The sequence below is a fragment of the Sylvia atricapilla genome, chromosome 4 (genome assembly GCF_009819655.1).
Source record: "Sylvia atricapilla isolate bSylAtr1 chromosome 4, bSylAtr1.pri, whole genome shotgun sequence".
Taxonomy (NCBI): Eukaryota; Metazoa; Chordata; class Aves; order Passeriformes; family Sylviidae; genus Sylvia; species Sylvia atricapilla.
Window position 1 is genome coordinate 70,924,275 of NC_089143.1, and position 21,910 is coordinate 70,946,184.

Consider the following 21,910-nt stretch of genomic DNA (forward strand, 5'->3'; position numbering starts at 1 on the left):
ACTTTCAGGCACAATTCATCATCGTATCCTAAAATAGATTTTTAAGACAAGTGTGACTCATCTGACCTATTTGCATTGGCTAAAGGGAGTCTAGACAACCGGTTCAAACACAGATATCTATACTGTGGAGGACATTTAAATGTAGGGGGACAAATGCTCCCCATTTTGCTGTTGCTTTAAAACAGGACAGTTGGTATCGAGGTGACAGTGGTCTGCTAAAATGGAATGGGCACAGCAAGGGGAACCCGGCTTCACTTCCCATCTGAACATCATCCCAACAAGCACCAGTTAAATGGAAAGCACACAGCCAGTCAAGTTATTTCTATGCTCTGGAAATAACCAAAGTCTGAAAAGAAAGAGGAAGATACTAGCAATTTCATCCTGTGTTGTATAACGAGTTCTGGCTGTGAGGATGTACCAGATTTCATTCAGCTTTACAGCATGGTCTGTTAAACATCACACCATGTTCTTCCAAATGATTCTCATGACACCAATATTTGAAAATTCTCTGCTGATAATTTTTCTTACAATTTCTGCCACAAATATTCCAATTAAATAATTTCTGAAAAGAAAATTAAAGAACAGGCTGCATGAATAAGCGACTGACTGGGTCTCAGATCTACATAAAGCCCACCTAGACCATCAGGTGACAAGGCATGCTCCAGGGGACTTCTCATTTAAGCAGTTTATCAAGATTCAGTGTACACAACACTAGCGCTTATCTCTTAACCCACACTTAAGCTTTGACAGGGACTAAAACATCTGAGTTGTCATCTCACACGTACATCTTTTTCCTAGAGCCTGCTGATTCCAAAGGCTTGCTCTGATTCATCGAATTATGAAACGGATGGATGATCTGCAGAATTTTATTAGGGTTACATGGTATCTTTCACCTATCTGAAAATGGGTAAGCCTGCTACTGCCCTAAAAAAAATTAAATTCTTTAGCTATGTAGGCAAATATCTGAAAATTATCCCAGAGCTTTTCCACTCTGTACTGACAAAACAGATCCAACAAAATTAATGTGCCCATTTCAATTAATGTTAAGCAACTTGTCACATGCCATACATACTATATTTTTATTTATATGGACTCAATTATGTCTAAAGATGCTCTCTTTTTATGTGATTATACTAAAAAATTACACTAATATTTAGAGAGTGTAGCAAATGTTGGCAAATGTTTATTTTTTAATCACAAACCACCTACAGTCTCAGATCAAAGCTGAATCATGGTCACTGCACTTACAAGACACTGCACTCTGGTTTCCCAACAGGTTACTTTAATTGTGGAATCTGGCTGTTGTCTCCAGAAATGGTGTCTGAAGTCTTGATGAAAGAGACATTAACAAGTTTTGCTGCTGTGTATATTTTTATACTGTGCTCCTTCCTAATGATTCAACTAGTTCAGAGAAACAGGACAAGTGAGGCCACCACCATTCCAATCTGAAAATGCTGGGCACGTGAAGGATACGCACTGTGGATGGAACAAAGCCTTATGGCACTGATGTGTTACTGATGTGACAACTCTGTGTGTTATACAGCCCAGATCTCTCCTATGAATTCCTCTCTTTCCCAAGGCTTTGGGTAGTTTGTGCTGGCAGTATCTGTACTTCTGGTGTGATACACATTCACTTATATATGGACAAAGCCTATCCTGCTCCTCCTTTAGAATGAAGCTATGCTTTCAGCATTACCTGGTGACAGCTGTGACCAGAGACAGCTCATCCTCTCCAGGACTGGCTCCTCTCACCTGCATTAGCTGACCCCTCCAAAAATTCCACTTATGTTTAAAATAAGGTTCAGGCCAAATACACAAGCCCATGTTCCCAAGCGCCTACCTGGATCTCATTTTTACCTGTGCAAATGCCCATTCTTACCACCAATGCATCTGCCCTGACACACACTGGCTGCAGCATCAGAATCTGGCAAGCAGAGCCCTCATTCCCAAGAAGTCATTCCCTGTTTCAATTGACAAGGTCCTGCCCCTCTAAGGAATTTCTGAAGAATTCCTGAGTTCATTTACAATCAAGAAATGCTCTACCCAGGTCCTTTACATTCTACCAACACAGTGCTTTTCCGCTCTCGTATTTTAACAATGGAGATTTCCTTTATGGTCAGTTGGTCACTGATCATTACAGATCTCCTGAGCAGACATTTCCCAGTTGTCCTATCAAAGCTGCAAGTCAACACCTGCCACAGCAGCTTCAAAGCTGGTTTATCAATGGGAATGCTCAAGAAAGGAACTTAATATAACAAATGTAACAGGTAATTAATGCTGAGGCCCTATCCAGAATCCAAGCAAGAGTTGAGGCAAATCTCTCTCCCTAAGCTGAAAACTACTGCAAAGATTACTCCTGCAAGATACAGCTTTCTGAAACACAGACATATTTATCCTGCTGTTACAGCTGATGAAAATACTTTTACAATTAATAACAAGAAAAAAAACCTAGAAAAATTAACTTTTGCAAAGGCTAAGCACAGGTCTTTTCTAGATCAGGCAGATCACAGCATTGACCTTTTTTGAGCTTCTGTCAGATGGTGAGGAAGGAAGAGGAGAGACAAAGGAGATCATCTGACAGATGAGTCTCTCAACTTACATAGTACAGAGGAAGGAGTGGAGTGGGAGAGCTCAGACTCAAGCGATTGACTCTCAGAGTTTGCATTTCTCATGGACTTGCCCGCTGAATTGATGGAAAGAAACACAACATATGAACAAACAAAGATGAAGAGGTAGAGTGTGATCAGACTCCTCAGCAGGCACTGGCAGCAGGAGCGGCCTCTGGGGCACGGCAAGGGTGGTGACCAGTGAGATGAAGAAGCAATGGAAGAGGAGGAGTGGTGGGTGGAACTCAACCTCTCCATGTCCTCCTCCTTTGTGAAAGCTGTGTGAGGGTCAAGTACATGTGAAGGAAGAAAAAAAGAAGGCCAAAAGAAAAATAATGATAATTTAATTAGAAGCAGCAAGAACTTAGAAAATCTTTGAGCACACAAACAATGTTAATGATGTACTTTCAGGGGCAGTGTGGGTGCCAAAGAACAGTTGTAAAGGTCGTAGGTGTGAGTGACTCTGTTCAGATGCCAGCGCAGATTTACCCCTGTATCCATTACTCAGATACAAAGGGATTTGAAAGAGCTTTGGAAAAATTATTCTTAGAAATTTGAATGATTTTTAAGGAATGTATTTTCCAAAAGAGATAGTTTAAACTGCTTTCTTTCTAATGTTAAATAAAATTAGGCCAACAGGTATAAAATTAATTACAAATACACTAAATATTTTGAAGCTATGTACTTTCCAGATGTATTAAGTAGGACAGGTAAGTCACAATTTGTCAAACCTCTAAGTGCCTTACAACTCAGCAGTTTTCCCCATTGCCAAGCATCATTCTTACTAATGATTTTGTTCATTTGTCTCCAGGTGAAAAAGACACGGTGAGAAATTCAGATCTCCTGCCCATGGTAAATTTAACAACTCCCCTTTCTGAAAATCTGTGGACAAAAACAATGGTGCTATTCCATAGCATTACTTGAAAAAATCAAACCTGTATCACAGAGGTGCTGCCAGTTAGTGATGCAGATAGTTCCAGTCTCATTACTACAGAAAGAAAAAACCCCACAAGCAATCCCAGAAGAAGGCATTGCCTACAGTCCAGTTCTCAGCATGTTCTTCCTGTCCACTCCTGTCATATTTAGCAGGGATCACTGTCATGTAGATAAGCCCATGATTGATGGTTAATGTCGGAAACTTATCTTAGCAAGGAACCTGAACAACAGCTTCAAGTAATTTCAGACTCAAATGATATAATTAGTTTATTGCTTGAGTTATTAAAGCTCACTTTTGTTTGGCAAACACTCTTTCTAGTAAAAGAAATGCGTTCTAGTCCTACAAGAGGTAAGTGGATACATAAACAAGGCAAAGATACAGACACTAAGATTTCTGGTAGATAAAAAATGAAAAGTAAGCCTGATTTGACTGTTTTCAAGTCAAATAACTGCCTTCAAAAGTGAAAACAGGCTGGGATCCTGACAGCAGAGGAGAGTGCTCTACGCATCCCTGACAGGCAGGAGAATTTGATCCTGAGGATACACTGATGATAGGTGATGTGAGACATTTTTAATTGCTCCCTGCCTTAATGAATCCTAACACTGATAAGACTCGGCACAGACCTGGACGCGCACCCGCCCCCACAGCGCACAGGAGACACGAGCGTGCTGGGGGTGCCGAACCCGTAACAGCCACACCTCTGCAAAGAGCCACAGCAGCACCAAGGAACAAAGCCCCTGATGCCGAGCGGCATGTTTTCAGCCCGTCTGGGCTGCAAAGGAAGGGGCCCTGGCCCTGTCTGTGCAGTGCAGGCACGGCATTGGGATGCTGGGAGCGGGAATAATGTGCACAGCCTGCACGCCTCTGCAGAGCCACTCCCTGGGAGGTGTGGATCTCACTGCAATGCCATAAAACACACACTAACACTACTGCTCAGTCACAGCCACGGCCCTGCTCCTTCCTGGGAAGGACAGAGCCTCTTCCCATGCTGTACTCCACGCTGCAAAGAAAAGAAAAGGTTTTAAACGTTTTTTTATCATCTGAGATGCAAAACATTCTTTCTACGTCCCAAACATGGTGACAAACATCTTGAGTCATCTTGAGCATACGTGTAAGGACCTGGAGAATACTCTCTCCTTCCTCTGAAATCCATTTGTCCTATCAGCATTTTATCTCCAGTGGCTGTTGCTGACAAGAGAACAGTTTTCTCACTGTTCTCCTACAAAATATACATCCAGGAGCCAAGTTTGGTGTGTGGGGGAAATAATCTTTCCTAAGTGCCTTGCTAGTGCAGGAAGCTTGAGCTTATAATAGGTGTCAGGGTTGCAGGACTGCCTATTCCCTGAATCATTCCACAAATTAGGCCCTGGGGGCACTGTTAGCTTTAATTTATAATAAAATAGTATGAACAACAGTCTCCAGAGGAAAGATGGGAAGTGTGAGAGGAATACTAAAAAGTGAAAAACAAGCAAGTGCATAAGCAATTAATAAGAGGGAGATTATGTTTGTCTTAAATAAACAGAAAATGAAATCCCCATACACTGTGCAGGGAAAGACACAAACAGGATCTTGTTCCTCAGACTTGTGCTTACTACAAGATCCCCAGTTCTGGTCTGAGAATATGGTATATCATGGCCGTCCAACTTGCCCTTAATTATGACACTGCAGAATCATATAAAAGAATTAGGCAAAGTACTTTCATTGTTGTTTTTTCATATAATTGTATCCCCCTGAGGTACAATTCTGTGTGCTAAGCTTCAGACAGAACCTTCTAAAAATCCTACAGTAATAACACTACGTTACATCATCACACAGAGGCCCTGTAGTTAAATGATTCACTTCACAAGCTCAGTTGTTAAACTGCATCCAATAGGTCAAAGGAAGAAATAGAAAGCGTTACAATTAAAGGTAAATTACACTGTATTTTCCAATGCATCAGCTGTAGACCCCTATAACTGTTCTCTCCTTTCACATTAACTCAAACACCACCACTTTGTTGCATCCATTCTCCCTGTTTTATCTCACTATCACCTCTGGCTCATGCCTCACCTGTACATATACCATTGCTCTTTGAGGCCAAGAGCCAATCTTTTTTGTGAATTGGAGATACACAAACCCAGTACTCCCTTTTTCAAACCCTTTGCACTTTAAAACATAATGCTAGTAAAGTAGGTATGTGTAACATCACAGTATAATGTTTAGAGGGGGGATAATGGAAACAAAAATATTATTTGTGAAGCTACAAAACTAAGTTTATTAAAAAAAATTATGTCAGTTTTTTAAGGAATAAAAGAAGATTAAAATAAGTGTATGGACAGAACAAAAGGAAAAAAAATACACTGGCATCTGAACAGCACAAAAATAAAAATGGTGACATGAAAAAAACCAAAAAACAAAACCAACCCAAAACACAAATGCATGCTAAACATGAATGAACTAAAATCTACAAAGCACTGACTTAGACTTTTTAAATCTACTTCTATTATTACTGGAACTAGTATCTTAGTTAAAAAGCAGTAACTTTATACTCCTATTCCCAAAACATCATGGGCAATGGTGTTTTGGGAACTGAAAAGTTAAAGTTAAGTCTGAAACACATCAAAACTAATTTCTTCTAAAGAAGGAAAACCACTATTCTCTCGTAAGATACATTGGGGGTTTCTGTGTTTAATGGCCTACTGAAATACAACCATGAAACTCACATTACTGCTTCTCTAAACATTTCAAGTGTAAAATCATACCTTTCACATCCTCATCTTCGATGGTCGTGTTGGAACTCTCTGTTGATTCCTGTTGAGAAGTAAATATGAGTAGAATGTATAAAACATGCCAAGCCTTATTTGCGTGCCTCGGAAAATGACAGGATTAGTTACAGGAATCATGCAAAGCCTTGAAAGCAGGGTGGGATGTCATTCACAGACAAATGGTCACATACTGACTGAGACATTTCCACCTGGAACGGATGTCAAACATTGCCATTCTCCACGGGAGAACAGAAACACAATTCCTGCACTGAGGGCTTTCAGTTCACAGGAATCTACAGGAAAGGTTTTTCTTTAACATCCAACTGTACAAAGTCCATCTGAAGTGTTATGAAGTACCTCAGCCAAGTAGGAGAGCTTGCCATTTTAAGCTTAGTGATTAAACCAACTGTGTAAAATAAGTCATTCCATTCAAATTTCACCTTCTAAATTTGCAGGCTTCTGCAAGCTACAATTTACAACCAATTTCCTGCTCATGTGACTTACGCAATGAATATTCAACTCACAGTGATCTGAAGCATATTGGATCAGATGATCTCATTTTTATATTGGTTTTCATTACTTTTTTTTTGAGGAGCTGGAGAACTGATGAATGTATGGTAAGAACTTCAACAAACTAAGGCATCTTTGCAGCAGTATTCTTCAACCAACCAGTCATGCAGAGGAATGACTCATCTATCAGACAGTTTATTCTTAAGCCATCACACTTAAAAAGGCAAGGATGCTGTATCTCAGTCTTTCTTAATTACCAGAAACATTAAATATAATGGGCAAATTCAACAGGGCACTGTCAAATTTAACAGCTGCAGAGATCTGGAAAGTTTTAACATAGATGGTTTTTCTTGTCTCTATACTGTCTTGAGAAGTAAAACATAATTTTTTTTTTTATTTTTACTTGCAGCTCAATAACAAAAAAAAATTAACTGATCTGCTTTTATCTGAGAGACAAGAAAGGACTGGTATTGTATTTAATTCTTTAAAGGATTTTACAATTAAATAATGAAAGGTAAATTTGCCAGTGCCCTTCATTTACTGTGTCCTCACAAGGCTGAGCCAAAGGAATGTTCAGGAGGGCTAATGCATTACTCAGACCTTCAAAACCCAAATGTGCATTGATAAGTCAAACTGGAGGAATTAATTCACACACAAACAAAACTGAACGAGCCACCATGCTGTCCCTGCGCTGGCTGTGTTAGATGTTCCACTCTGCACAGACATATCATGCTCTACCACTTCAAATATTAGATAAAGTACTTACAAGTGAACAAAAACCTCACACAAATATGACTTGTAAACACCATGCAAAGCTCACAGGGCAAATGAAGCCTCTAACACTGAAGCATCCACTCCAGTTGCCATACTACAAAGATCGTCTTTCAGATAAATTTAGGAGGAACTCTCCACGTCAAGTGGTTCTTTTGTTTGCTATGACCTTTTGGGACATTGAGTATTTAGTTGCTGAGATTATGTAATAAAATCAAGTAGATGTAGTCATGCCAATATTTTATCTGGGTTTTCTGGGCTTTAGTGGACTTCAGCGATAAAGATCAGCCTGCTGTTCAAACACAGGCTGCTCGTGGCCTGTGGGTTTAAACTTGGGGAGCTGAAGGAGTAGTAACATGAAAACACAAGTTCTGTGTTGGACAGATGCAGGGGACAAGAAGGATCAGAACACACAAGCACAACACACACCATCAGCACTTCCATGCTCGAGGAATGTCTGCATGCGTTATTTCGTCACTCAGATCCACTCCTTCTCTTATGAAATAACCACAGAGAGTTAAGACTACATAAATGGGACGTGAATTAAGTCAGCACTGCAAACAGTGAAATTCTTGTTGAAGCATAAATTCCTTTCAGGAAATCTAGGAACATGTGTTATATGTAAATGATGGTGTTTCCTGGCCCTTTTCAAGTCCATGCATGAAAAAAACAAAACAAAACAAGTTTTAGGGATCAGCCGCCAGAAGCAAACATCACAATACATGAGAAAAAGAAAAGAGCATGAAGAAAACACGTGAAAATCAAAAGACCTCTCCGTCACTTGAAATGCGAATTTTTTTTGGAAACTGCCCAGTGATGTTATGGAAGAAAACCAAAGTCCTGTGTAGAAGACATGTCATGACAGGGTGTATAAGCATGCTGAGAAACAGCAGATGGGATAAACTGAAATGATATCTTTGACTGAGGTGATGACTGCATGTACAACTCGCTGGGATCGTCTCACCACACTCTGAGAAGAGCACTCTTGGGTTTCCCTTAGACTGCAGCGGTTTTGGCTGAAATGAGAGAGACCCCCTGCTCCCCGAGCCGGGCTGCACAGGGCACTGAGCTCTTCCCAGTGCTACCGACTCCCCCAAGAGCTTCAGGAGCTCAGATGCAGCAGGACGCACGCAGCAGATGGACACAAATGAATACAGCCTCGAGAGACACCGGGTGTAACAAATGCAGGAATGATATTTTCCTTCACAAATTCTTGGAACGGGCCTATTGTGCTGTGGAACAGTGGATGGAATGTGTGGTGTGGAAAAGCAAGATGGAGTTGATTCTTTCTGAATACCTTATTTCCATCAGGGTTGTGGATTACTGTAGTTTGGGGCTCCTGAGCAAGAACAAAATAAAGAGAGAAAGAGTTCCCATTGGTAAATACATTTTCATTGGTGTGAAGGAGTGCAAGAAGAGCCAGCTCACAAATGCTGAACACTGACAAGAGTTAAAACAAATGTTAACTGTCGCCAGGGGGTGAAACTGGATGTCTCTAACACAGATTTCCTCAACAGCAAGCCAGCAAAAAAGGCCATCTCACCTAATGCAGCAGCATGCAGAGACCTTATTCAGGACTGGGGTGTGCAGGGCTTTGAAGCTCTGGGGACCTGCTGAGGCTCTTCTGGATGAGGGCAGCCCAAACGCTCCGTGTGCTTTCCTGTCACAACCTGGACAGGCAGGGCGGCCACAAATCTTGAAGCTTTAATAACCTCTTCTCTTTAATCACGTTTGCTTGTATTAGCATGAAGTGACCAAATTGAAATACAGCGGAATTGATAAGGATTAAGGATGACTACCCGTGGATTGCCCTCAACTCCTGCCTTGGCAGAGCTGCATAAAAGCAAGTGAGAGAGATCTTCATGCCATTTAAAAGTGCAATTTCCCCAAATCCTTTTACCTGAAAAAAAGGTTCAATAATCTTTGAAATGGCAGTTGGCCAGCATGCTTTCAGCACGGGCCATCGGGCATGGCTCCGTCTGGGAACAGACTGCCATAAACTCCTGCATGCAACCTGCTGGCTTGGCCTTAGGAAGAATTTACTGTATGCCTCAGTGCCAGCCGCTCAGAAAAATTCCAGAGGAAAAATGCTTCTGAATGTGTGTGAACTACCCCATTTTCCAAGTTTTATATGCACACGGGAAACAACAGGGCACAACATGACGTACTTGGGCACTGGCTTTTACATCGGTGAGCCCCGTGACACACAGGTGCCTTAGAAATTGGGCTATTAATAAAAGCAAGACTGCAGTAAACATCCAGGAACATCACTTTGATTTGTAATATGTCCTTAGCAGAGCTTACTAATGAGCAATGTCTCCTGCTGATTTGAATGGAAGAGAAACAAGCAAAATGTTCAGCTCTAGATGCCTCTTGATCCCAGAGAAGACTTGCAAAGTCCTGCTGAGTTTCAGGAAATATGGAATGAAAATCTGAATAAGGTCTGTTTCATGGCAGCCTAGTAATAATCCTGTTAGCTCTCCTTGACATCAATACTTTAACTAAACCAAAGCTGAGAAAATAATAGAGCCAGTTTTTAAAAATGTTGTTGGTGCAAAAGGTTAGCATTAGAAGGTGGAAACAGTCATCAGGCAAAGAGCTAAGAGCAACACCAAGCGCATTCTACTCACTTTCTGGCACAGCATGCAAAAAATTCAGCTACAGTTACAAATGCTACGACTCTACCGCATCCAGCTTCCATTTAACATTTTCTGTCAATAAACACGCTCTAATGGATTTCCTCACAAAAAAAGGACAGCATAATTCAAACAAAAAGGTTTTCCAAAACCTGTTTTTAGAAAGCAAACAGAGTAAATGCATGAAAAAGCAAAAAAGGTAAAAAAGAAAGAAAAAAAAAAGGAAGAACAAACAGAAGACAGTCAAAAACTTCCAGATAGCATGAGAAGGAAAATTCCAGGTATACCAGCGCCGGGGTAGGAATATTTTCCTTGGGGCTGGTTACCACGTTGGTTTTGTTGTTTATCTGTAGGTATGCAGAAAACAGAAACAGACAGGCCTTAGAACTCGCAGTAGGCACCGTATCTATATCTCCACACACAACATCTATAGACAGGTATCGGGATCTATAGATAGATATAGATATGGAAATAAAGAATACAGAAAGATGAACTTGGGAACTTGCAGGAACACTAACACTAGCTCTGGGAGCTGGCTGGCAGCTCCTCCCCATGGGCTGCCAGAGCCCTGCACCAAGGCCTAGATAACGGATGGATGAGTTGAGCTGAGACACTTAACAGACAGTCCTTAAGTAGCAGCTAAGCACGTCTAAGAAGAATAAAGGATTAATATGGGTTGCAACAAAGTCCTAAATAGCCACTGCCATTTCGTGACATGCAGTGGTATTAGGTCATTGCAACCAATAGTTCTTTATTTCTAATGAATTATCCCTAACAAAAATAATATTTAATTATTTGTAGCACTCCAAGAATCTATAATTTGTTCTACTGGCTTCTGATGCCACTTTGGAATAACGGTGACTGATGCTAGAAAGAGACTGGTCCCCCTCCCGCTTTTTTGGTGCTATCTTTAGCAGGAAATCATTAGCAGCTTCTCAGTGTTGGTACTTTGACTCGGAAGCCCAAGGTTTCCCACTATGGTACCTGTAGTCTCACTCCTGCCATCAGCATCTCTCTGTTTAACTTCACACATAGGTCCTCATTATACTTTCTAAGCTTAGCAGAGTGCTATGCCTTCTTGCTTTTATCTGTACAAAATATTAATTCAAATTAAACTGCTCAGCAGGAACCTTCCAAGTATCTGATCCTTTAAATCAATGTTTTAAGATTTAACTTTCATTAATACCATGGGGTATGGAAGAACAGAAATACTAAAAACAATGTAGCGAGCCACTTTTTACATGCACTAAGAAGCAAGATTCAAGTATTATAAAACTGGTTTGAAAGATGCATTTTTCTTCTCTAACAATAATGAGGAAAAGATACTATGTACATTTTGGTCATGTCTAATTTTAGCAAGGATGGTCCAAAGCATCATGCAGAAGTAGGTATATAGATAAAGATCATCTGAAAAGACTTTGATCCAAAACATCAAGGTCAACTGAACCTTCTAGTCATAGTATATAGTAATAAATGTGCAAAGCAAACACAGAAATGCCTGAAATTGTTTTGCTAATGGATTTTCCTAAAAATGTAATTAATATTGCAGAACGGAAAGAAATCAAATTCACAGACTCCATGTCCTACTTTTTGATGATTATTTTACTTTGGGCCAGGTGTGGCAGCTGAACTGTGGATTTCAGGAATTGAGCCTGGAGCCGAAGTGAATCTTATTTAGGGTACGTTTAAATTATGGAAATGTCCACAGGATTTGCAATAATGAATTACAGACTGCAAATTTTCTAATTTTTAACCAGAATTTAACTGTCTATGAAGAATATAAAGTAGTTTTGTCAGCTAATCAGGGAACATTATGTTGACACTAAATGCTATTAAATAATACTTGCGATAGAAACCAGTTTCCCATCTAGAACAAAAATAATTTTCTTTGATTTAAAAGTCAAGTTCATGATGCTCTACAGCGGGAGGATGAGGAACAGTTCTTTTTTAAACAATGGTCTTTCTACAGAAATTGTCATTAAGAGAATATGTGAGTCATCATTGAGTTGCAAGTGATTACTCCCCGACTTGGCTTACTTATTGGCAAATAAATTTCATTCCTCTGCACAATTACAGCTGCAAGCTGTAGGACTGTCTGAAGTCTGGACAGGGAGAGAACAAACACCTATGTGACTTTATGTGCATAAAGTCTTTCATGGGGTGATCTAAGTATTGGCAAGTATTTTACTTGCTCTGATATTTATGGGATTTTGAGATGGGCAGAACCCTGAACTCCTTACTCAGGAAAAAACTTTAAAGAAAACTCCATCCATTTCAGTAAATGAAGGTTCTGCTGGAGATCTGTGAAAGAACGGGAACGCAAACAGGGCTGCCTGACAGCAGACTGAGCCTTCCAAGCAAGACAAAAATTGCATATCAAGCTGCACAACTACAAATTCACATTTTTGCAACAGCGCAGTCATTGAGAGACTACGATTAAAAATACCCCAGCAAAAAGTAAATAGACATAAAGCAAAAAAATCAGGAAAGAAATGAAGAGTTTGCCAAATTTCATACAGTCCTATTCATTGACAGCTTAATACAAAAACTCAAGTGGTATCCCAAATGAGTGCTCTTGGTTGAATACATAAGGAACACAGTTTAGTCAAAGTTCAGTTCCTATTTTGCCTGAGTAAGGAGAGCAGGCTTGGGTCCATACTCCCTTGGTGGAAGCCCTATGAAAATAAACAATATTCATTACAGCTACCGCTGAAAACTGCAGGAAATCTATTCAAAACCTCTTCAGTGAGATATTGAGAATCCAGCAATCATTAGGAACAGAGAGAGAAAATGTGATTCAAGAGAGTTATTTCTTCCATGTAAACAGAACTTGCTAAAACCCTTTGAAACTTCGAGAGAAAACAGCAATAAGCTGTGCATGTTTTCTTTCTCACAGAACAGAGAGATTAATCCACGAACACATATGGCATTTTGCCTGTATTTTTAACAGCAAAGAGAAATAATTCCAAAAGGATTACAATATTGTCATATGAAACAGTTACTTCAAAGTTGATTTGTGCTTAACCAGTGACCTTCTGTTTGTTGTGAAGGAGAACGTTTTATTGCTGTACTGCTTGCCAAAAGTCCCTCTCTGAGGTGTGACAGTAGTGCAGGACAGACACACATGCACTCCAAACAACTGGGAACAAGTGTAGAAATCATTATTGGCCTCTTTTCCATCAAATATGAAAACATTTTAACAAATAAAGCCTGTATCTTGGGGCTTTATCTTTCATACGTTATTTCTGTAACAAAAAGTTAGCGCACACTTCAGGTTTGGGATCCTGGCAATAGCCACACTGCACCTTCCCAATGCTCCTCCTTTGGATGCCATGGCTCCTGTCACTGGAATTCTGCATTCACCCAAGAAACAGAGGATTTACCTACATAACTGCATGGCTGCTCGCACCTGAGCAGCAGTTTTCGCTTTCCAAGGAGAGTAGCTTCCCAGTGAAAGGTGTGGATGGGGGCCGTTGGCCTTCTCTCTGCTGGCAGTAGCAGGAGGCAGAGCCCATGCTCACCAACACCTCAAAGGTCACATTCAAAATCACCACAAACAGCAATAGAGGGAGTTACCGTGTGGGGTCATGGAGGCCAAATGAACACAAGACTGGAGAGCAGGTTGAGGAGGAAGAAAAGTTATTGAGACCGTCAGCTGGGACATCTTGGGACACAGGCCTGAGCTGCAAAGGAAGCTAGCTGGGAAACTCTAGAGTAAGAAGGCTGGGAAAATGGCTTTTTTACTCCCGAGCATTTAGCATGGCATCTTGGGCTACAGTGGCTCAATTAATGCAGTACCGTATCACTGTGCAACGTGTTTTGTGTTACATTTTATGGTATTAATACTATTAGCTTTCAAAATAAGAAGGTTTTTAAAATGAAGAGAAAGCTGTTACAAGATTACTAGTTTGTTACCATTCTTATTTACTAAGAACAGCTGCATTGGCTGATGTTACATCTACTTTTTTGGTTTTTGTATGTCCCCAGGTTAAAAAAAAAAAAAAAAAAAGTAAAGACTTGCATGAAAGAACAGCCGAACGATTCACTGTGGAATGGCATATAGCAACTGCAGGCTTAAAATTCACTTTAAAGTCTTGCAGTTCTCACAGTATGTTAACAAAGCTAAATGCAACTGTTTGATTTCTAAGTGTGAACGTTTCACAGGAGGAAAAAAATCTGTCGATAAAGATCCTCACCATCATCTGAACACTCGAACTGGACTTCCTTTTCTGAATTGACCAGTCAGAGAGAAAGGAAAAGAAGAAAACGTGACTGGTTGGATTTGCAGTATCAATGCATGGAGTACAGTATATTTATCTTCTGGTTTGGTTTTTTGTTTTTTGTAGTTTTGTTTTTTTTAATAAGGAAAAGCTACAGCTGCTGGAAAGGGTGAAAAATGCTAGAGGGTATCTCAATAACAGCATCTCATTAACAGCAACGACAGACTTCCCCAGATTTACATTTACTCCCTTTGCTTCACATGACCATGCAGACTAACAGGAGACACATAACATGTGCTGAAAACCAAAGAACTGAATCCCAAGAGGTGCAATTTAGGCAAAATTTTGGCAACAATTGTTTCCCATATTATAAGCAAGATTGCGATAGAACAAATAGCATCGTAGACCTGTAGGAGGGATGATATTTAAAAAGGAAAACTAGTCAGAGGAAGTGCATAAAATTTATCTGTTCCACAATGAAACATGTTCAGGGTTTTCCAGCAGTGACAGAATCGGTCCAAATGTGTGCTCCTCCATGTGACTGGGATCTCCACTGCTTGGCAGTGAGAAGCACTGAAATGGTACTGTACTCATTTCTTCATAAGTCAGGCTTGGGATTTTTTTGATTGGCAAAGTGTGCATATGTCAGACAGCAGGAGCAAATATACTGTGAATCTGATATTTAAGCAAGTATTATAATGTTTTGTTAAAGTAAGATATTAAGATCAAATAGAAAATTAAAATTCAGGTTAAAGACACCCTTCTGAGTAAACACATCGAGCACAGAAGAGTATCTTTTGAATCTTATAAAGAAAGCTTGAGGCATTATATTAGTCTTTAAGAGTCCTCTGAGAAAAAAAACCAAAATAGATTTTGTGCTGAGTGTTTTTTTTTCCCCATTTTTTTTCCCAAAGTATTTATGCCGAATGTTCATTTGTGAAGCATCTCTCCTCCTGCAGGGTCTGGTGACGTGAGAACAGGAGCTCTAATCATGTACGAAAGCTGCCAAAATGTTCCCTTCTTAGCAAGGTCTCTTAGCCAGGATGAGCTGATCTGAGACAGTAAACCCCTCAAGTTCTGCCAAATATAGCAAGTACATCTGGCACAACACACCTCATGTGGAGCCAAGCCTACCCGTACACTTTTGGTCTTCCACAAAATCTAATGGAAAGTCAAGGGGAAACACAGAGGTAACAGAGCTGTACATAAACACTGATGCCTAAAAAAGCCTACCACCAAACCATCATTTACAAGTTAATTGATTATTTTGAGTCATTAATTACATAATCATTCTTCATTAAAAAAGCAAGAAAAAGCAGTTTCTCCAGTAGTTTTCTATCTTCTGCTTACTTAATGCTGGCTTTTCAAGTATATGTTTATTTCATTTCTAAGCTTCACCTACTAGCTTCAACCACTCCAAAGTGCTAGTGAGAAACACTTACTAACAGATTCTGTGAAGGAGAAAAATAGCAATAATCAATTCTAAAACCTGGCAAAAGTTATAGATAGGTAGAGACTAAGAATATACCTTGGAAATGGAAAGCAGGTGTTTAACCTACCTTAACTCCATCCGGCTTTTTCAGTAAACTCTTGGCTGCTGTAAAACGAGACAAATAATTTCAGCGTCAGGTGGTTCCCCTGAGGTCACCCAGCTGTGCAGCAAACCCCCCAGTGCCTCCCAGCTCCAGGTATGTTCTCAGCTTTTATTTCCTCCTTTAGTTTATCTCAGCACAGGGAATAACATCTTCAGGAAAACACCAATCCTTAGGATTATCAACCATCTCTTTTTCCTTTGACTAAAGCTGTAGGTTGACTGTACTTATACAAGGAGAGAGCTCCTTGGGTGCAGAGAGGAAATGGAAGCAGGGCGAGTGTAAAAGCAGCAGCTTTGGATATTTCCATTTTCTCACCTGCAGCACATTTCTATTTGATGACAGGGCTAATTTGATACGAGTATGAAAATGTATTGTTCTGATGGCAGGGAGTCGGACCAGGTGTCTGCAGAGCCCACTGGCATCTATCTCACTGGTGGTACCAATATGCACAATCCCCCTCTGGGGACGTCCCCCCGTGACAGCATCAGCCTCCTGGCGTGAAAGGCAGCACGGTTGCAAGGAAGAAAGGAAGCACGATTTGCTAGCGAAAGGCTGTTCTGGAGGGTGGCTGCCCCTGAGGCAACAATAACAAATTCTAGGCTTTGCTTCAGCTCCTAATGAAGAAAACATGCTATTTTCTGAATCGTGTTGTATACTGATCAAATTTCTTCAAAATTTCATTTGCCATAACGATATTCACGTGTCGGGCTTTAAATTCCACTGCTGGCATCAAATAAGTCCAATTTACTAAATTTGGAAGGCTAACGTGCAAACAAGCACAGCACAGCTCTGAACCTGAAAACATTCACAGCAGAAATACGTGCTGGCTGACCTACCAAATCCATATAAACTATTCACTAAAGCGTAAATGCTTCATGAATCACCGCCAAAGACTTGAGGAATAATAAATTACACAACAAGCCTGTCATTATTGGGGGTTTATTGTTGTTTATGACCCAATCTTCCCATCAGTAAGTGTTCCACAGCTCAGGTTGTTAGAAATTGCTATTCTATATAGAAGGGAGACAGTCCTGATATGGAGCTCCCATCATTAATGGCATATTTATTCTAAAAAACCCCTCAAAACCCAAACCTATTGGAGCTTGCACGCCCAAGGCTGCTCAGACTGGCTGAGGATATTGGAGTTACTGACTAAGTGGTTTATGTTTACAGCTAATTCTTGTAACTGTGGCTTATTTTCAAGTTGCATCTGCATTAAGTGCTCATTTTACAGCACAGAAAATGTAGATCACCTCAGCAACTCTACAGAAATTACTAATGTCCATTATTGTGTAGTTTACATGAAATAAACCCTGGAAAGTGAAGCTAGGTTGATGTTTCTAACTTCACTAAGATATCAGCCCCCCAAATACAGTTTAATAACTGTGGATATCAGCCAACACTACCATTAGAACTCCCACATGGCCACGTCTCACACCTAAAATGAACACAACTAAGTTTGCCTGTATTGTGTAGCAGCAGCACTGTGTGTTTTTATTTAAAGAAATGTGTAAGTAAATATTGAAACCAGCTTGTTCTCCACATACTTTGGAGATTGGACACTCCCTGTGGCGATGTGTGCTTTCAGGACCTGAGGCATGAGGGCCTTAGATTTCACATTACCACAAATATTGTGGGCACTCCATTAACCTCAAGAATTTATTTAGAGAAAGCAAAGGGAAGGAGGTATTTCTGAAACCTAAGGACAAAAAAACCCAGAAGTTAATAGCTTTCAAAGCCTGTTTTATAGCTTTAGCCCTTACAAAAATATGCGAAAACAGAAATTAATTCTTATAGACTGCTGTAGGTCCTTTCGCTAAATTTGTGCATGAAACTTCTGAGTTCTTCTACTGCTTGACAAACACGACATGTTCTATGTAAACAATTAAATGAGAGGCAGTAAAATGAGGGCACCACAAGCAGTAACACCAAGTATTTCTTGCGTGGAATTCTTTGGAATGGGCCCAGCATGGGTTACTATGCACCACCGCATGTCATGGGGCATATCCCTGGCTCTGCTGGGTTTGGCCTGCAATGGGTTTTTAATAGTACTTGCATTCATCTTTCTTTCATCACAGATACTGCATACAAATCTAATATTTAAAGAATTTGCAGGAGCAAAGCAATCAGCACATTCTAAATTAAGCCCACAATGAGAGATTTCTTGCAACTACAAGCAAGAGCTATAAATAAAACCTAAGGCAGTGCTACTAGGCCAGAAAGCAGACTGGAAACAAATGGTTTGTGACAACATGGAGAAATTAAAGTGATTGAGGACAAACAGCAGTTTGGATTGAGAAGAGAAAAAGGATGTTCCTTTCACGTGCTGAGGGTCTTACCTCACAAGAAATACACATCCCACATAAAAGGAAGAAAAAAAAGGAAAATAAAACACTTTTATAAACCACATCATTATGGACAAATGACCTTCATAAGCATGCTTTGCAATGAAATACAATGAATAAAGAAACATAAAAATAAAATGTCATCAAGAAAAAACATGGGTGGCTGTGGTGTAAAACAAGAGATGACAGGTGAAAAAATCAAAAAAAAAGCCAAAAACCCTGTTCACTTTTCAGGCTGAAACACTGTTTTATAACTACTTCAGTTTTTTTGGTTCATAGAAGCTGAATTTGATCCTTACATATATAGACAGTGACAGTTATGAAAAGAGATGAGGAATGATTTGTTTGTTTGATATTTAACAGTAATTAATTTTTACAAGAAGTGCAGCCTACAGCCTTCCCACCTTTTAAGTGAATTGGCAGACACTGAAATTCATTAAGCACTAACTCAAGGTAATTTAGATAAATGCAGTCCTCTGTGTTTAGGTGTGTATTGAAGAAGGGAACTTAACTAAGAAAGAAATTGTATTTCAAGTACTATGCAAATTAAGCAAGTTGTTCTTGCATTCATGATTATGTAATTTTTTTGGATGAGTCAGTGCTTATTATTATTCTAAACATGCCCAGAGCACTATCATGTTCTTGTCTGTACAGCAATTTATGTTACACTCCAATAGTTACATCACACAGTAGGAGGATATGTAAAATCACTGATTTTCAAATCTAGTGTTCTATTTCACTATTCCCTGGAAATCTCAAATGGCAAAACAAAAATTCAACACAGCATCGATATTCTGGCAATTCTACTACTTTGGACAACTCTAACTCTGCTAACAGCAATTGTAGCTTTTGCTATTAGAATTTGTTAGGGTAAGATCTAAATCTCCAGAGTCACCAGGACAAAACTGTTTCATAAAGAGGAAACAACTCTTCTGACATCCAGCTAGGCACTGCTGGACATCAGAAAGAAAATGGGGACTCATGTTACTACATTTCTTACTCCTTAGCGAAGCAATAAAGAAATGAATGCATACTAATGTTATTTTTAATACAGGATGCAACAGAATTATGAAATGACTTTTCACATATACAAAAATATGTAAATTCTGAATGTTGTTTGGTGATACTTGTGCATGTGGAGCTATATGCATAACTTTCAATTTGCCTGCACCAAAATAGGCATGAAAATGCTGCTCGCCTTTGACAGACAGTCAAAAAGCAGGGAAGGAGCTCAAATCCTAGAGAAAATTCAGTCTGTCACCTGTAAGAGAATTTCTTTGGCCCAAAGAGATTAAATTCTTGTTTGCTTCATCAGAGGATATAACACAATATATGTCGTACTTAATTGCTCCTGAATGAATCCTAGTTAGATCTCAACCTTCACAGACATCAAAATATAAAGACTGCATTAATCTGGAGCTCAATGAACATACCTGAGAAATTCCTGGTAGCCAGCATTGTTGTCAAAATGGCCCCCTGTGTACACACACATTTTCTCAAATTAGCATCACACTTGTGTAAAACTCCAAATGCCAACACAACACAATACAACAAAAAGGAAAATACCTGGGTAAATGACACCAATTACTGAATTAACCCTGAGAGAATGGATTATCTGTGCACTACCTCTCATATGCCATGTCATGAGTGCATAAATTGTAATTTAATCTTAATTACACACCTATCAACAATCTTGATATCTCAAATATTTACCAACTGTCAGTATGTGATGCACAAGCCAGGAGTATTCAGAGGCACAGCAATTATTCAAAATACATAGATGAATATGAAAGAAACTTCACTATTGTGTTTTTTGGGAGGAATAGGAGTTTATTTGTAAAGTACAGATTAGACGAGTTCACATCTGCGAAGTTATCATGTCTGGCCAGGAAAAAAGCATAATTCAGAAGAATAACCTCAAGGATCTTTCTTCAAGAAGATACTTCTACTGTGTCTAAATACAGAGGATTGCTATAGTTCTGAATTAAAAAAGAAACGCTAAATTCTATTCACTTTCATGAAAAGTTTAAAATCTTCAAGTCAAAAGCTGATCTTCTATCAATTTAAGAATAATATTTAGCAAAACTTGGCACAGAGAGTATTTGTTTTGCACACTCAACACAAGCACAAGTTTTCCTTCTTACCTTTAGTTTTCTTCTTGCATTGAATTTCTTCAAGCAATCTACAGTCTCTTGTCTGTGCATCATAGAGGCAACAGTAGAACGTTGCTGAGAGAAGAAGAAAAGTATTATTTTAAGGCACCCAGACAGATGTTTGGCAGTTTGTTTACTCTACAACAACTCTACCACAACCCATGGTCCCCAACTTAGGCCTTTAATTTCTACATTATCTGAATATCCTATTGTGCTCCTTTTACTCAGCCTTTCCCACTTGAAAAATCGTGGTCTGGAACATGGGAAAAGTCCTGGATCCAGGAACAACCAGGCAGCCTCTCCTGCCTGCACGTTGACTTGAAGTCCCTTAATTCCCTGCCTGCAAATTTCATGTTTATCTGAATGACTTCAGGGAAATGAAAATGCTAATTATCTAATTCAAAATTACTTTCCTGCACTTCCTTCTCACTGAGAATTTGAAGTAACACTCTAATTTTCGCAGAGAACGTTCTGCACAACACAGTCAAGACAAAGGAGATAAATTTGCAAAAATCTTACCCCAAGCAGAGATCTCAATACACACCACTATTGATCGTATCTGTGTAATTGTAATTTTACAATTTTCATGAACATGAACTGGAGACATCCTCTAAAGACATTCACTATATGCTGAAGCAAACCATAAACTGATTTGTCTGCCAAGTGATCATGTTAAAGCTTTGGAAATTACTTACACAGATCCATGGATGCTTTAGTGCTTCTGATGCTGTGATACGTTTTGCTGGGTTGATGGTGAGCATTTTATTGATAAGGTCTTTTGCTTCAGGCGTCACCGTGTCCCATTCTGGTGAGGGGAACTTCAGAAAAAAATAAACACGTGTATGTTGCCTTGTCTTTACACAATTTTACCTGAAGATCCAGTTCTGGATTCAAATAAGAGCTTAAAAATTATAAGGCTCTGCCTTTACCTCATAATCATTTACAAATTACCTAAATGTGAGGACCAACAGCCTCTTGTCTGTTAAACATAATATGATTAGATGATGTTGCAAAATTTATATGCCACATTCTCCTCAGTTCTTAGCTTTTCCCTCTAGGAAACTCCTGCTTAGAGGTACAATTATAAATAACTGATAGGAGAGAGTATGGTACATACATCATAAGCACCAGCCTTGATCTGCTGGTAAAGCCTGTGCTGGTCTTCATCCCAGAAGGGAGGGTATCCCACCAGGAGGATGTACAGAATGACTCCTGCAGAAAATCCACACCAGTGTTAAGGGCTTTCAAGGAACAAACTCCAGAAATTAATTTTGCACCCAACGACCATGTAAAACAAAAGCCTCATGAGTATCATCCCAGCCACTGGGATGGGAAAAATACTGCCCCTTCATACTGGGGAAAGCAGTAGAAGTGGGGTTGACAAGGTAACCTC

At 39.6% G+C, this 21,910-nt stretch overlaps 1 protein-coding gene across 19 annotated transcripts in view; it reads right to left on the reverse strand.

Moving 5' to 3' along the window:
- Positions 1-21,910, reverse strand: part of CAMK2D (calcium/calmodulin dependent protein kinase II delta) — a 120,023-nt gene that overhangs the window by 12,035 nt on the left and 86,078 nt on the right. For 2 of the 19 annotated variants that reach the window (XM_066318383.1, XM_066318398.1), the window contains 10 exons: positions 21,635-21,729; positions 21,213-21,335; positions 20,509-20,592; positions 19,798-19,840; positions 15,984-16,021; positions 14,401-14,433; positions 10,492-10,551; positions 8,866-8,907; positions 6,285-6,333; positions 2,600-2,683 (listed from right to left, as the gene is read on the reverse strand). In XM_066318383.1, coding sequence (XP_066174480.1) covers positions 2,600-2,683; positions 6,285-6,333; positions 8,866-8,907; positions 10,492-10,551; positions 14,401-14,433; positions 15,984-16,021; positions 19,798-19,840; positions 20,509-20,592; positions 21,213-21,335; positions 21,635-21,729 — 651 coding nt within the window. The remainder of the gene's footprint in view (positions 1-2,599; positions 2,684-6,284; positions 6,334-8,865; positions 8,908-10,491; positions 10,552-14,400; positions 14,434-15,983; positions 16,022-19,797; positions 19,841-20,508; positions 20,593-21,212; positions 21,336-21,634; positions 21,730-21,910) is intronic. The other 17 variants (XM_066318389.1, XM_066318399.1, XM_066318394.1 and 14 more) reach the window with 14 other exon arrangements.